The 13,812-nt window shown below is 34.6% G+C and overlaps 1 protein-coding gene across 3 annotated transcripts in view; it reads left to right on the top strand.

Moving 5' to 3' along the window:
• The window catches only part of RALGAPA1 (Ral GTPase activating protein catalytic subunit alpha 1), a 132,257-nt gene that overhangs the window by 20,950 nt on the left and 97,495 nt on the right, over window positions 1–13,812 (top strand). For all 3 annotated transcript variants that reach the window (XM_032230895.1, XM_032230912.1, XM_032230904.1), the window contains exons 13-16: window positions 1,086–1,234; window positions 1,464–1,593; window positions 4,536–4,773; window positions 6,580–6,741. In XM_032230895.1, the coding sequence (XP_032086786.1) occupies window positions 1,086–1,234; window positions 1,464–1,593; window positions 4,536–4,773; window positions 6,580–6,741 (679 nt within the window). The remainder of the gene's footprint in view (window positions 1–1,085; window positions 1,235–1,463; window positions 1,594–4,535; window positions 4,774–6,579; window positions 6,742–13,812) is intronic.

Below are 13,812 nucleotides of genomic sequence, written 5' to 3'. Positions count from 1 at the left end.
GAAGTGCAATTGGAAGGATGACAAAAGTATCGGAACCCCTCAAAGATTTGGAACAATGAATACGATAAAAATGTCAGACTTCTTCATCAATTAGTAATGGAAATTATCCATCTAAAGCAGGGTGTCAAACTCATGTCGTCACGGCGGTATCACATGACGTATTGGGACTTTTTCCCCCTTCGAAAAAAACAGGCATGGTCGTGGCCAGCATGTGATTCATCAGCCGATGGGTCAGGAGTTTGACAGCTCTGATCTAAGGAATTTGTGTCACTAAGACCAATATTTATTAAGAAATATGACACCACAAGAATTCCAGTTGTACTTTTACTTTTAAATGAGAAATATCTACCTAAGAAATTGTGTTCTTCCTGGCACTTTTTTAATGCAAGGATAACCTTTTCAAGCAGGGGCAGCCTATACTTGCAAATTACTTTAAAAACAGCTGTTAGCCTTCTTATTACTATGAATAGGCTCACACTAAGACAGCCTCTGCCCTGTAATAAGAATAAATTCCCAAAACAGAGAACTAAGGGAGTATATAAATAAATTTCCCGCATTAGGACAGTTATATTGGATAACTCAGTATAGCATGGAATGCAGAATTTAAAAACAAGGGCCAAATCATAAAGTAGACATGTAGAGTGTCAGCATCCTGGTACAATTTAACTATTGTTTCCCCATACTTATAAGGAGGCCATACAAATAAATATCAAAGTAATTTAAATAGGGAGAAAAGTTATCAATTGTTATCTACAAAGTGGCTAGCAATTGGTTATGAACATTCCATATGATTGAACCCTGGTGACTTACGAGAATGTGTATCTCTTAACATACTGAGTTTGAGATCTAGCAATATGTCTACCAAAATATCAGCACATATTTACTCTCTGTGTTTCAGACAACCATTCTGAATTTGAAAAATTCTGTTTGATACTTGTTTTGGAAGTGTCTTTTTTCACTTCTTAAAAACGCTCAATTAGATTTTATTCAGTTAATTCAGATGGATTTGTTTCCTCATTATAATCAATGTGGTAATACTTAGCTGATTTCTTAAGTATAATTGTTTTTATTTCTTTTAATTACAGGTGTTTATAACAAATTCCTCAAATATATTTCTTCTTGAGCCAGCAAATGAGATTAAAAGTTTGTTAGATGAGCATACAGATATGTGTAAACGCATTCTTAATATCTACCGCTACATGGTGGTACAAGTGACAATGGACAAGAAAACTTGGTAAAGTATTTCTGTTTTGATAATATGGCACATACTTATCTCCCACTTAATGTAATATTTCCCCAATCTAAAAATACTGTTAATAAATAATCATTGGAAATTGAAAAAGTTGCAGATAATTTACTTCATAGCCTATATATTTTTGTTTTTATTTTCTGGAGAGTGCCCATATTCAGTAATAAAGTTAATTATTTGACTTTAAATAATACTAACTACTCTTGTTTTGCAGGGAACAGATGCTGCTTGTGCTGCTCCGAGTAACAGAATCAGTATTGAAAATACCATCTCAATTTTTTATACAGTATCAAGGAAGAAAGAATTTAACTTTAGCAGGAAGACTTGCTGGTCCTCTTTTTCAGGCAAATTAATACATTTTAATATTTTACGCATTTCAAATATTATAGATGAGGTCTTTCCTTCATTTGTCTTCTGTAGGAAATCATTAGTTACAGTGGGGCAAAAAAAGTATTTAGTCAGCCACCAATTGTGCAAGTTCTCCCACTTAAAAAGATGAGAGAGGCCTGTAATTGACATCATAGGTAGACCTCAACTATGAGAGACAAAATGAGAAAACAAATCCAGACAATCACATTGTCTGATTTGGACAGAACTTTTTTGCAAATTATGGTGGAAAATAAGTATTTGGTCAATATCAAAAGTTCATCTCAATACTTTGTTATATATCCTTTGTTGGCAATGACAGAGGTCAAACATTGTCTGTAAGTCTTCACAAGGTTGGCACACACTGTTGCTGGTATGTTGGCCCATTCCTCCATGCAGATCTCCTCTAGAGCAGTGATGTTTTGGTGCTTTCGCTGGGCAACACGGACTTTCAACTCCCTCCAAAGATTTTCTATGGGGTTGAGATCTGGAGACTAGCTAGGCCACTCCAGGACCTTGAAATGCTTCTTACGAAGCCACTCCTTTGGATTGGATTGGATTTTATTCAATTTGTAGGGCGCCCTATTCCCCGAAGGGACTCAGGGCGGCTGAACAAAGCCAAGGGAGGGGAAATTACAAAAAGTAAGACAAAGACAATCAGACAATACAAACAGTTTAAAAGCACAACAGACACAGCAAATTCGAGTAGGGGGGCAACTCAACCCCAGGTTTGCTGGGACAGCCAGGTCTTCACGGCCGTCCGGAAGGCCTGAAGGGTGGAGAGGGTCCGAATCTCCATGGGGAGCTCGTTCCAAAGGGCCGGGGCAGCCACAGAGAAGGCCCTCCTCCGAGTAGTCGCCAGCCGACATTGGCTGGCAGATGGAATACGGAGGAGGCCTAATCTGTGGAATCGAATGGGTCTGTGGAGGTAATCGGCAGAAGGCGGTCTCTCAAGTACCCAGGTCCAATACCATGTAGGGCTTTATAAATAATAACTAGCATCCTGAAGCGTATCCGGAGACCAATAGGTAGCCAGTGCAGCTCGCGGAGGATAGGTGTAACGTGGGTGTACCGGGGTGCACCCACAATCACTCACGCGGCTGCATTCTGGACCAGCTGGAGTCTCCAAACACTCTTCAAGGGCTGCCCCATGTAGAGCGCGGGCGGTGTGTTTGAGATCATTGTCGTGCTGAAAGACCCAACCAAGTTTCATCTTCAGTGCCCTTGCTGATGGAAGGAGGTTTGCACTCCAAATCTCATGATACATGGCCCCATTCATTCTTTCCTATACACGGATCAGTCATCCTGGTTCCTTTGCAGAGAAACATCCCCAAAGCATGATGTTGCCACCCCCATGCTTCACAGTAGGTATGGTGTTCTTTGGATGCAACTCAGCATTCTCTTTCCTCCAAACATGACAAGTTGTGTTTCTACCAAACAGTTCTACTTTGGTTTCATCTGACCATATGACATTCTCCCAATCCTCTTCTGGATCATCCAAATGCTCTCTAGCAAACTTCAGACAGGCCCGGACATGTACTGGCTTAAGCAGGGGGACACGTCTGCAACTGCAGGATCTGAGTCCCTGGCGGCATAGTGTGTTACTGATGGTAGTCTTTGTTACATTGGTCCCAGCTCTCTGCAGGTCATTCACTAGATCCCCCCGTGTGGTTCTGGGATTTTTGCTCACTGTTCTTGTGATCATTTTGACCCCACGGGGTGAGATCTTGCGTGGAGCCCCAGATCGAAGGAGATTATCAGTGGTCTTGTAATAATTTTCTAATTATTGCTCCCGCAGTTGATTTCTTCACACCAAGTTGCTTGCCTATTGCAGATTCAGTCTTCCCAGCCTGGTGCAGGTCTACAATTTTGTTTCTGGTGTCCTTCGACAGCACTTTGGTCTTCACCATAGTGGAGTTTGGAGTGTGACTGTTTGAGGTTGTGGACAGGTGTCTTTTATACTGCTAGCAAGTTCAAACAGGTGCCATTAATACAGGTAATGAGTGGAGGACAAAGGAGCCTCTTAAAGAAGAAGTTACAGGGTTAGGGTTAGGGTTGAGAGCCAGGAATCTTGCTTGTTTGTAGGTGACCAAATACTTATTTTCCACCATAATTTGCAAAAAAATTGTTTCCAAATTAGACAATGTGATTGTCTGGATTTGTTTTCTCATTTTGTCTCTCATAGTTGAAGTCTACCTATGATGTCAATTACAGGCCTCTCTCATCTTTTTAAGTGGGAGAACTTGCACAATTGGTGGCTGACTAAATACTTTTTTGCCTCACTGTATTTACATTCTTATGTTAGTTTTCATAGCAGTTTATCTTATTGTCTGAATGCTCAGTGATAAATATTTTTATTTATAAATAACCGAAACACCAGATGAAATCTATTCATCTTTAAATATTTCTCCTGATTCCTTTACGTAAAAATAGTTAATTATCTGTAATGGAGCTAAAAATAAGCCACATGGAAAGCAACATCAAATAAAACAATTGCTGGTGGCATGTGTCATTCAGATGAGGGGCTATGTGTTTTGTCACTAATGCACATTTAAAACAAGTAGAATTCCTTAGACTTAAAACACATTGTGTGTGGAGGCTGATTCAACTTCTCCAAAAAGCTATATGCAAGGATAGCTTATTTTCCCCTACCATACAGGAAAGGTGAACGTTGAAAGACAGGGAAAATGAACTTAGGTGATACAGAGATCCATAGCAACATTTTATGATGTAGGATGAAGAAAAAGATATGCAACGAGATAAAAGGTTAAACACACTGAAGCTATATTATCAACTCGCATCAAAAAATATTTCATAGCTAATTAACCACACAGCTTTTATAATTTTAATAAAAATGACCGAGATTTCAGTTGTTCTGCTAAAAATATGTATATTCCTCCCTTTATATTTCTTTTTGTAGACTCTTATTGTAGCTTGGATCAAAGCAAATTTAAATGTGTACATTTCCCGAGAACTTTGGGATGACCTTTTAGCAGTATTGTCATCACTGACATATTGGGAAGAGTTGGCCACAGAGTGGTCATTAACTATGGAAACTCTGACAAAAGTATTGGCTAGAAACCTCTACAGCTTGGATCTCAGTGATCTACCACTCGACAAATTAAGTGAGCAGAAACAAAAAAAGCATAAGGGCAAAGGTAAGTGACATAATTTAGGTGTGAGTTAATTAAAGTTGAAAAATTGTGGTCCCAAAACAAATGAGTCCAGAGCTACAGAATATGGTTCTCCTTTAAAGAACCACTTCTTGTTATGTAATCTATTAATAATATAAAATAAATATAATAATACATACCGTATTATACATTCCTTTATTTATTTATGAATTTGACCTGCTCTGCCCTACTCCAAACCATCTCTGGGCAGTTCACAATATAAAAATAAATACAATAAGATCAATTAAAAAATACCATAAGGGAAGTGAACAAAATGGCAAATCTAGACCACTAACTTCAAAAGATATGATCAACACATCTAACAATCCACCCTACCCTAAGATCTGGGATCGCAGCCAGGTCTGGAAGGCCTTGTGGAATGCCGTCAGGGTGGAAACTGTCTAGATAAAATATACTCAGTTTCATCATTCTGTAATCTACTTTTTAAAAATAAAATAAGTCAGGGCATGTTCCCATTCTTCTGGAAGGTTTAATAAAGAGATTGGCATACAGAGTTCAAACAGCAAGAGGAAGTAGTATTTCAGGTTTTAGTCTGGCTTTTAAAAAGTGAAATCCTCATTAAAATCAAAGCCATAATTTTTACACAATATACAGTTTTATGAAGAAATTGAATCTGCTCGTGTATAAGCACTCTTAGTTGCTATGTAAAGTAATCACAACATGAGAAAGAGGATTACACTTCACCGTGGAATGTTTTCTTAAGTTGGAAATACACTGTTAAGAGTTCTTAAGTTCTGTATCAATTGTCAGTATGAAGCTTTACCACTTGTATAGCCGCATAAACAAGTATCTCACTGCTCCATAGGCCATACTGAGATGCTTGGGATGTGGGTTTTTTCCCCCTCTGTTCTTTGCTATTGCATACTACAACCAGGAATGAACAGAATCTTCAATTGAGTTTGGATTATGCAAACATACACTTGTGGGGAAGTACAGTTAGTCCTTGACTAACTGTATTTTTTAGTCATTTAGTGACTAAAAAGTGACTGATGACCATTTTTCATACTTACAACTGTTGCAGCATCCCCATGATCATGTGACCAAAATTTAGACACTTGGCAACTGACTATGAGGGCTGTAGTGTCCCTGGGCCATGTGATCCCCTTTTGTTAACTTCTGACGAGCAAAGTCAATGGGGAATCCAGATTCACGTAACAAGTTATTAACAACTACAGTGATTCATTTAACAACTGTGGCAAAAAAGGTCATAAAATTGGGCAAAACTCACTTAACAAATGTTTCACTTGACAACATAAATTTTGGGCTCATAATTCCAAGGATTAAGTCGAGGATGATATGTGTATGCAGTAAGTGTTCAACTAGGTCAGAGTTTTAACACTAGCAGATTATCTGGATATTAACGTTTTTATAAATTTTTAAAACTTTTAAAACTTTTGCTCCTGCCTTGTCTCCCTACTTAGTAGTTTCCCAAAATTAAACTTGGCTCAAGAGACTCTGTACGGGGGGTGGGGGGGATCATTCCTTACAGGATTGTTGTAAGAATACATTCAAATTTGAACTGATAGACAGACATGGCAGATTTATATATAGGGGGAGGAGGTTTGCTTATATGTCTGAAATTATGCATATTATTGTGAGGAACTTCTTTTTTCTTATTGAAATAAGTCTTGGCTATAGTTTAGTAATGTGTTATTGAGTCAAAATCATCAATTAAACTTTTACTATAATAGCATTTCATTTCTTATAATGTCATTCTAAATTATTGTGCATACATAATTCTCAGTGGATGTGTGAATGCTCCCATATCAGGTATTGGACATGAGTTTCAAAAAGCATCTGTGGACAAGTCATTTTCGAAAGGCTGGAGCCGTGATCAACCTGGGCAGGCCCCAATGAGACAGCGCAGTGCAACAACTACGGGATCTCCAGGAACAGAAAAGGCCAGAAGCATAGTGCGACAGAAAACAGTTGGTATGTTACAGAAAATATAGATATTGGGGATGCAAAATTAAAAGAAAAAATAATGGTTAAATACTTCTAACCATACATAAATGATTTCCTGCATATGTTTTATCTGTATTACATTTACATTGTGTGTGCATGTTTTAGGCAATTTTATGCTCTGTATTGGATGTTTTCCCTGCAAAATACAGATTGTTTAACAGATGTATCTAAATATGTAGTTGTTATATTCTGGTGTATAAACCACTATATATGCGTCAACTAATAACCTGGTGTTTAGCGTTGACATTTTTAGAAAAGCCTATTATAGGTATGTCTTGAAGTTTTTGAATTCGGTAATATGTTTTCAGTTTTTATTCTGCCTTCCTATAAAGTCTTAGTCTCAGTCACAAGATCTCATTGTGAAAATAAAAATATAATTAACATCAAATATGAAGTTAAAAAGAAAAACACTAAAACTACCATAGATAAAAAATGTGGAATTAATTGCAGACGTTACTTAGGTTTTGAATTTGTACAATTTTGGAAGAGATGCTTAAAAAAAAGTAAATGCCTCCATTTTCTGAATTTGATAGAGATCAGTGCTATGTTGCCTAATATATATATATTTTAGGAAAATCTTATTTTAAATAATGTATTTCTAATATAAGTGTTTTCCAGATACAACAGTTCAGTGATATGATCATCATTTTTCTTACATTCTTATTAATAGTTTTAGGTAACATAATAGCTTGTGGTAATGTTTATTTTTGCCAAAAATAATAAGAAAATACTAAATCCTGATTCTTTTTGCGAATTGTTAACACATCAAATAGACATATGATTAAGTTACCATAATTTTTCTGGCTAATGTTTGGAAACTACAGATACATAGACAAGGTTTTTAAAATCATTAAAATAGAATGATTGGAAATTCAGTTATGAGAGATATGATATAAGAATTCTCTTCATGTTCAACATTTCATTTGTAATCAAATTTATCTTATGCTAAGCATTTCACCTGTATTGTACTAAGATGAACAAGGCTAATGCCAAAGTTGCTTACTAGGAAGACACACTTAGAGATTTAAATATTATATTTCCATTTGTCTTTTTTCTCCCTAGGGTTTAAGAGCTATAAGCCATAAAAACTTTGAGGAAATAGTGGAAATAGCAAATATTCTCTGTCTTTTTAGTCATAAAAGTCTAATGAATACACCAAACTATAGTGTATTTAGAAAGCTAAGGAAGAATTGAAAGAAATTACCATTATAACTTGCAAGATTATCATAGTATTGTCTTCAAGCCTCAGTCTAAAATTAAAGTATTTGAAATGCACAGCAGACAGCAGTTTGTCAACTAGGCTATTATAATATCCATGTGAGTAAAGACGAGAGAGAGACTCTAATGAAAGGGAATATATTATAGGATAGATCAGTAATCTGAGCCACCTGCTTGATAAATCTTACATATATCTTGTACATCCCATATTTAAGGTCTGTCCAGCTCCTGCCTTGATGCTGTCTCCCTACCAAATCTAAATAGAAACAGCACTTACATTTATATACCTTTACAGCCCTCTCTAAGTGGTTTACAGTCAGCATATTGCCCCCAACAATGTGGGTCTTCATATGCTTTGCATATGGGTAGTCTTAAATTCAACATCTGGCATCTCAGCATAAGACTTGAAAAGGCTTCAGAGCTGCAGTCAGTCATTGCAAGCTTAGCCTTTCTTATTGCATGTAAAAATGCAAGTAGAAAAATAGGAAACACCTTTGGTGGAAAGAGAACAGCGTTCCATGTGCCTTTGGCATTTAGTCATGCCAGCCACATGACCAGGGAGATGTCTTCGGACAGCGCTGGCTCTTTGGCTTTGAAACGGAGATGAGCATCGCCCCCTAGAGTCAGGAACAACTAGCACATATGTGCGAGGGGAACCCTTTACCTTTTAAAACTTCCAGCATTCCAAGGCATGAAGTGAATTCTAATCCAAAACTTCCAGAAGGCACCCATTCAGAACAGTTAAATGAACAGAAATAGTTTCCTGGGTTTCTCTTATCAATCACCTTCCATTTTTGCCAAACAAAATTAGTTTCAAATCCCAAATAGATATCATTTTATTTGTTTAATAGCTTATTTTAATTTCAGAAATGACCCCCATAATCACTTTTTATACAGGGTAGTATACTGGTATACTTTATGAAATTTATAAATAGGAAATGAATTTTATAAATTATAAATCCAAATGTTCCTTGCATAAAGAAGAAAGATATCCTGAGATTATTTCCTTAATTTTATATACCTAAATTTAAATTTTTAAATATTTGAGCAGCACTTCTATGTATAGAAATATATGCCATCTACATATAATTCTACATCAACAGGTAATATTATTGCATTTAATCTTCAAATTATTTATTAATATCACTGTGGAAACATTTCTAGGACTCTGAAAATAATTCAGAAGAGGTGACTCATGCTACATAGATGAGAGAAGATTTTTTTTCATATCATTAAAGCACCTGAATCTTTCACAGCATTCATGTGCATTGAACACTGTTAGAAATTTATTCTGGGACCACTTAAAATGAAGGGCATACACAAACACACACCTGCAGAAACATCTGGGAATAGCTTGTCAACTGACAGTTCAGAGAACTGCTTTCTTTGTGTTCCTACATGTTACAAAGTGCCTTGTTTACATGCTTTGCATATCCCCATTTAGTCATTCCAACTAAAATCTATTTTTCTACTGGCCCAAAGCCAAGTTACAAAGTAGTTTGTATCTATTCTCTAAATATATTGCAGTTACTTGATATTTTATGTCAGAAATTCTGATTCTGATGCAAACTAATATTGTGTGATTTTCATTCTTTGAGGATTAAAAGAACATTTTGGTATTTTGATACCTTGGTACCCTTACCAGGCAGTGTTCTGTCTTACTTATAATACATAATTATCTGGTCTTCTTCATTTGCAACATCAATTGTTAGGCTATAATGAGATGGCATAGGATAAATACTTGACAGAGGTCATAAAAGAATCAAGTTTGATATAAAATCAGATACAATAATATGCAGATTTTGTGAGGTGTACATATGAGTGGAAAAGCTGGAAACAAGTGGATATGTGGATCAAATATGCCTGTTGTGGAGGTTCAGGTCCTTTAGCTTGCAAAGTACAGTGCATTACAGTCCGCAAAATGTTTTAGACTTTTGCTTTTATCTGCATGCTCTATTGAAACATATTTTTTCAGAGATTATTTTTCAAGGAGATTCAAAATAAATCCGAGAAAAGTCCCAATATAGAAACTTGCTTGTATTTATCTGAAAGTCAACCATAGTGTAGAAGGCAAATGTGTTCATTTTTTAAATTTCTAAACTAGCTTTGAGTCAGCAATACTCCGGTTGCTTACATTCATCAGATTGTATACCACTTTCGGACTTTTGAATGTGAGTGAGCAAGCATAGTTAAATATTGAGGAGAAGAAAAAGTATCCTTGTATCTCTTATTTATATATGAAACTGGAATAATGGTTGTTTCATGTCATGTGCCACAAGCTAGATCTTTCATTGTGGGTGTAATTTTTTTTTAATCTTGATTATTTTTCCACAAAATCAGTTCTGTGGCGTGCTCAATTTAGAACCCTTTGCAGTCATTAATAAGATAACACCTTATATATTGATACCTTATATTAATAAGCTAATAAAAGTAAGCTGTTGTCAATGTTTATCCCACTTGCGTTACTTTGAAATCTAGAGGAAGGGAGTTCATCAACATCTAGCTCTAAAGTCAATAAGAGGAAGCAAGCCAGTGAACAGGACTGAGTCCTTTCTTTTGTGAAAATATCAATGTAACCAAGGGGGGGGGGGGATCCATTATGTTCCTTGCATTTTCTTGTACTGTGTAATTTGTTTATATGTACAAGAAAGATGGTGATTTGATATGGAACTACATTTTCCTAAAAGTCTTCCTGTTACATAGATCTGAGGAATTCCTTCAGAAAATAAAGGCTAATAGCAATATATGAATATTTCTTACTATGTTATTTATAATTTGAAAAATAACATATGTCATAACCCCATTTTCTGTTTTCTCTCATTTATTCTCAATGAATTGGGCAGTTGATTTTTTTTCCTGATGTTCAGCTTGAACAATTAATAAAAACTGGAAATATTTTAAAATGCTTGATATCATACCATCTTAAAATAGTCCCTGATCAGAAAAAATAAAAACAAAGCATCCATTTGCATTTTCTACCAGACAACATAAACAAACAAATGAAGCCTTTTCCAAGTTTATCATTTTAATGTGCTTTGGGGAAGTATTTTTGCAGTTCATTTCTTTAAAAGTTCCTGTCAGCCTAAGAGCAGAATATTTCAGTGGTATAAAATAATCCCACTTCTGCTTAATTCTTATATATCCCACAGTTCAATTTGCCAGTTATTCCTAAATCAAGTGGCATTTTAAAGATTTCAAGATAGTATTATTTAAAACTTACTAGGCAGCATCTTCATTATAAGTTTAAATCCTAGTAGGTTATTCAAAGAGAGCTTCTCATTTAAAAATGTATTTATGTACAGGTAAAAATATTTATTGCTTTATGACAGGTAGCAATTCAGTTACTCTTTAAGTAATAGCTGATCTGTGAATTGTTCCCCATATATTCCTATTTGTATCTCTTCAGCCTGGGAGCAGATATCAGATATTTACAGTGACTTGTGCTGTTAGCAAAATTGATTTTTGTTACTTTGCTTACTTGGGTCCACTGAACATATGGATGGAATTTCTAGAACTATATGAAAATGAAAACAATTAGCAGACAAATTATGGCAAGACACAGAATCACAATGAAAATATGAAATGAAATAAAATGGATAAAGAACAATCACAATTAGAATTCACTCTACAAATTTGTACTTGTACCAAAACATAATAAGTAATATCTCCTCCTTAATTGCCTTCAGTAATCAGAGAAATAAATTTAGTCAGTTCAATTTTTTTCCTTCTGGTAGGGAAAGGACTAGAATTATAAATTATAAATCTGATTATCAGCTCCAGTTGGAATATGGGAAGTGTTAGCTTTAAGAATGAACGAAACTAAAAATGAGAATATTACATGATAAATAAATATAATGCTAGTTCATGGGAAACTTATATTAGTGTTAGTCAGAAAAGATACTTAATCAGCCCATTCTAATTTTTTGCTTTAGATTTCTATTCAAAAATAGAATGGTAATAGTTTTGTTTTCATTTTGCAGAATTTTAGTGTCTGGAGTATTTGTCAAAATTCAGTTTGTCAAGAAAAATGTATCAAATAGGTTATAAATATATTACAAATTTAATCTTGAGTCATATAAGGAACCAGCATTTCATTTTTTTTCCTATGAAGTGTCATTCTTTAAGTATTTGCCTAGATATGCTATTAAAAATGAACATGAATTTGGGTAAACTCCAGGAGACAATGAAGGACAGGAAGCACTGGCATGCTATGGTCCATGGAGTTGAGAAGAGTCGGACATGACTTAATGACTGAACAACAAAGCTGCTAAAAGTTGAATCTTACGCACAGTGACAGATGAACCTGGACAGTTTATCAATAGCATATAAGATATGTCTATGGATTTTTAAGTAGTATTTTATAAGTTGTTGAGGATTCGGTGAATAGGGTTCCAAACGGCTCTACTATATTTAGCTTTAAAAAGGTAAATCTTGCTATAAAATGGAACCGATCAGACCTTTCAAGTATAAGACTTTTGTCATTTTATTTCATACATCTTAATCTGTTGAGGAATCTTATCTTGTGAAACATACTGTACTTTAATGTGTAGTTTTATTTTTGCAATCCTTTGTTTCTTTCTCTATTTAAAAAAATAGACATTTATTGTTACAGGCAGCTTTTACTGTTTATTTTAATCAAATAGTCTATTTACACACAACTCTTTAGATGAGGTATAAACCTTGTTCACATGACTGACATTTTTATGAAATGGAGTGTCCAATTTCAACAGAGTTGCTTATTGACTCTAGACTGACACTGGAACCTCCTTGAAGTGAATTAGGTATTGCTAGAACACTCATATTGCCCTTTTCACTTACTCAGGTCATTTTTCATTTATTTATTTTCTGAATTTCTGACACTGCATTATCTCTCATTAAAAATAAAATTTGTTACCATTTGAAAGGAATCCTTTAACAAAACTAAATAAAATTGACGAGTTTTCTGTTAGTATTTTTGCAGATCAGGAGCAACCTAAATAAAAGCAACTACCCTTAAATCTCAATTGCTTTATCCATTTCAGGCTTTTTTTAATGAAGCAAACATTCAAGCTGATACCCATTTTTCTTTAGATGCTCATTGAATTAATTTTGCAGAGTTTTGAAAAGTAATAGGAAATGAGGAAATTAAGCTGAGTTAGGAAGAGTATGTAATTAGCATTTAAAATACCATAATTAATAATGCAATATTTTCCAATATACTCTTTTAAACATCCAAAGCTAAATTAGATTTAACTTAAATAACATTCATTTCTTATGTATTTAATATATTTACTTTCCATTTCCTTTAAAAAAGAACTTTAAAAACAATATTTAATTTGCTGTGTTAAGGGGAGGGGGCGGAATATGGTAATTTAGATCCAAAAATTTAAGCAGAAAGTTAGTTGAGCTTTCATTTTGTGTTTAACTGCTCTTTTTGTGTTTTGTTTTGTTTTTGTCTTACGTTTCCATTTACAAGGCACATCTTGTAATTTGTTATTGTGGCTTGCTTTAAATTGTAGTGCTTCAACAGAATTTTAGTCTTTGATTTGATATTAATATCAAATATCTGTAAATATTTCACTGAAGATTAATAACATTCTATGAATCAATGAAGTGATTCAGAGAATTATATTTACTGCCAAAGAAAATAATTTTAGGTATAGTCGCAGGTATTTTTGTATTGCTCAGACTGTCAGAATCATTACGTACAAACTTCTGACATTAAGTAAAAGCATCTTAGATATACTAAGAAATAGTTGTCTAAAAAAATAATCAAAACAGAAAATAAGGGTAGGTATAGGACAATGCTTTCTTCTATTTCATGATGTTTATGACAATATT

The sequence above is a fragment of the Thamnophis elegans genome, chromosome 1 (genome assembly GCF_009769535.1).
Source record: "Thamnophis elegans isolate rThaEle1 chromosome 1, rThaEle1.pri, whole genome shotgun sequence".
NCBI lineage: Eukaryota > Metazoa > Chordata > Lepidosauria > Squamata > Colubridae > Thamnophis > Thamnophis elegans.
The sequence above is the reverse complement of the archived record's forward strand: the minus strand, read 5'-3'. Positions and strand labels throughout refer to the sequence as shown.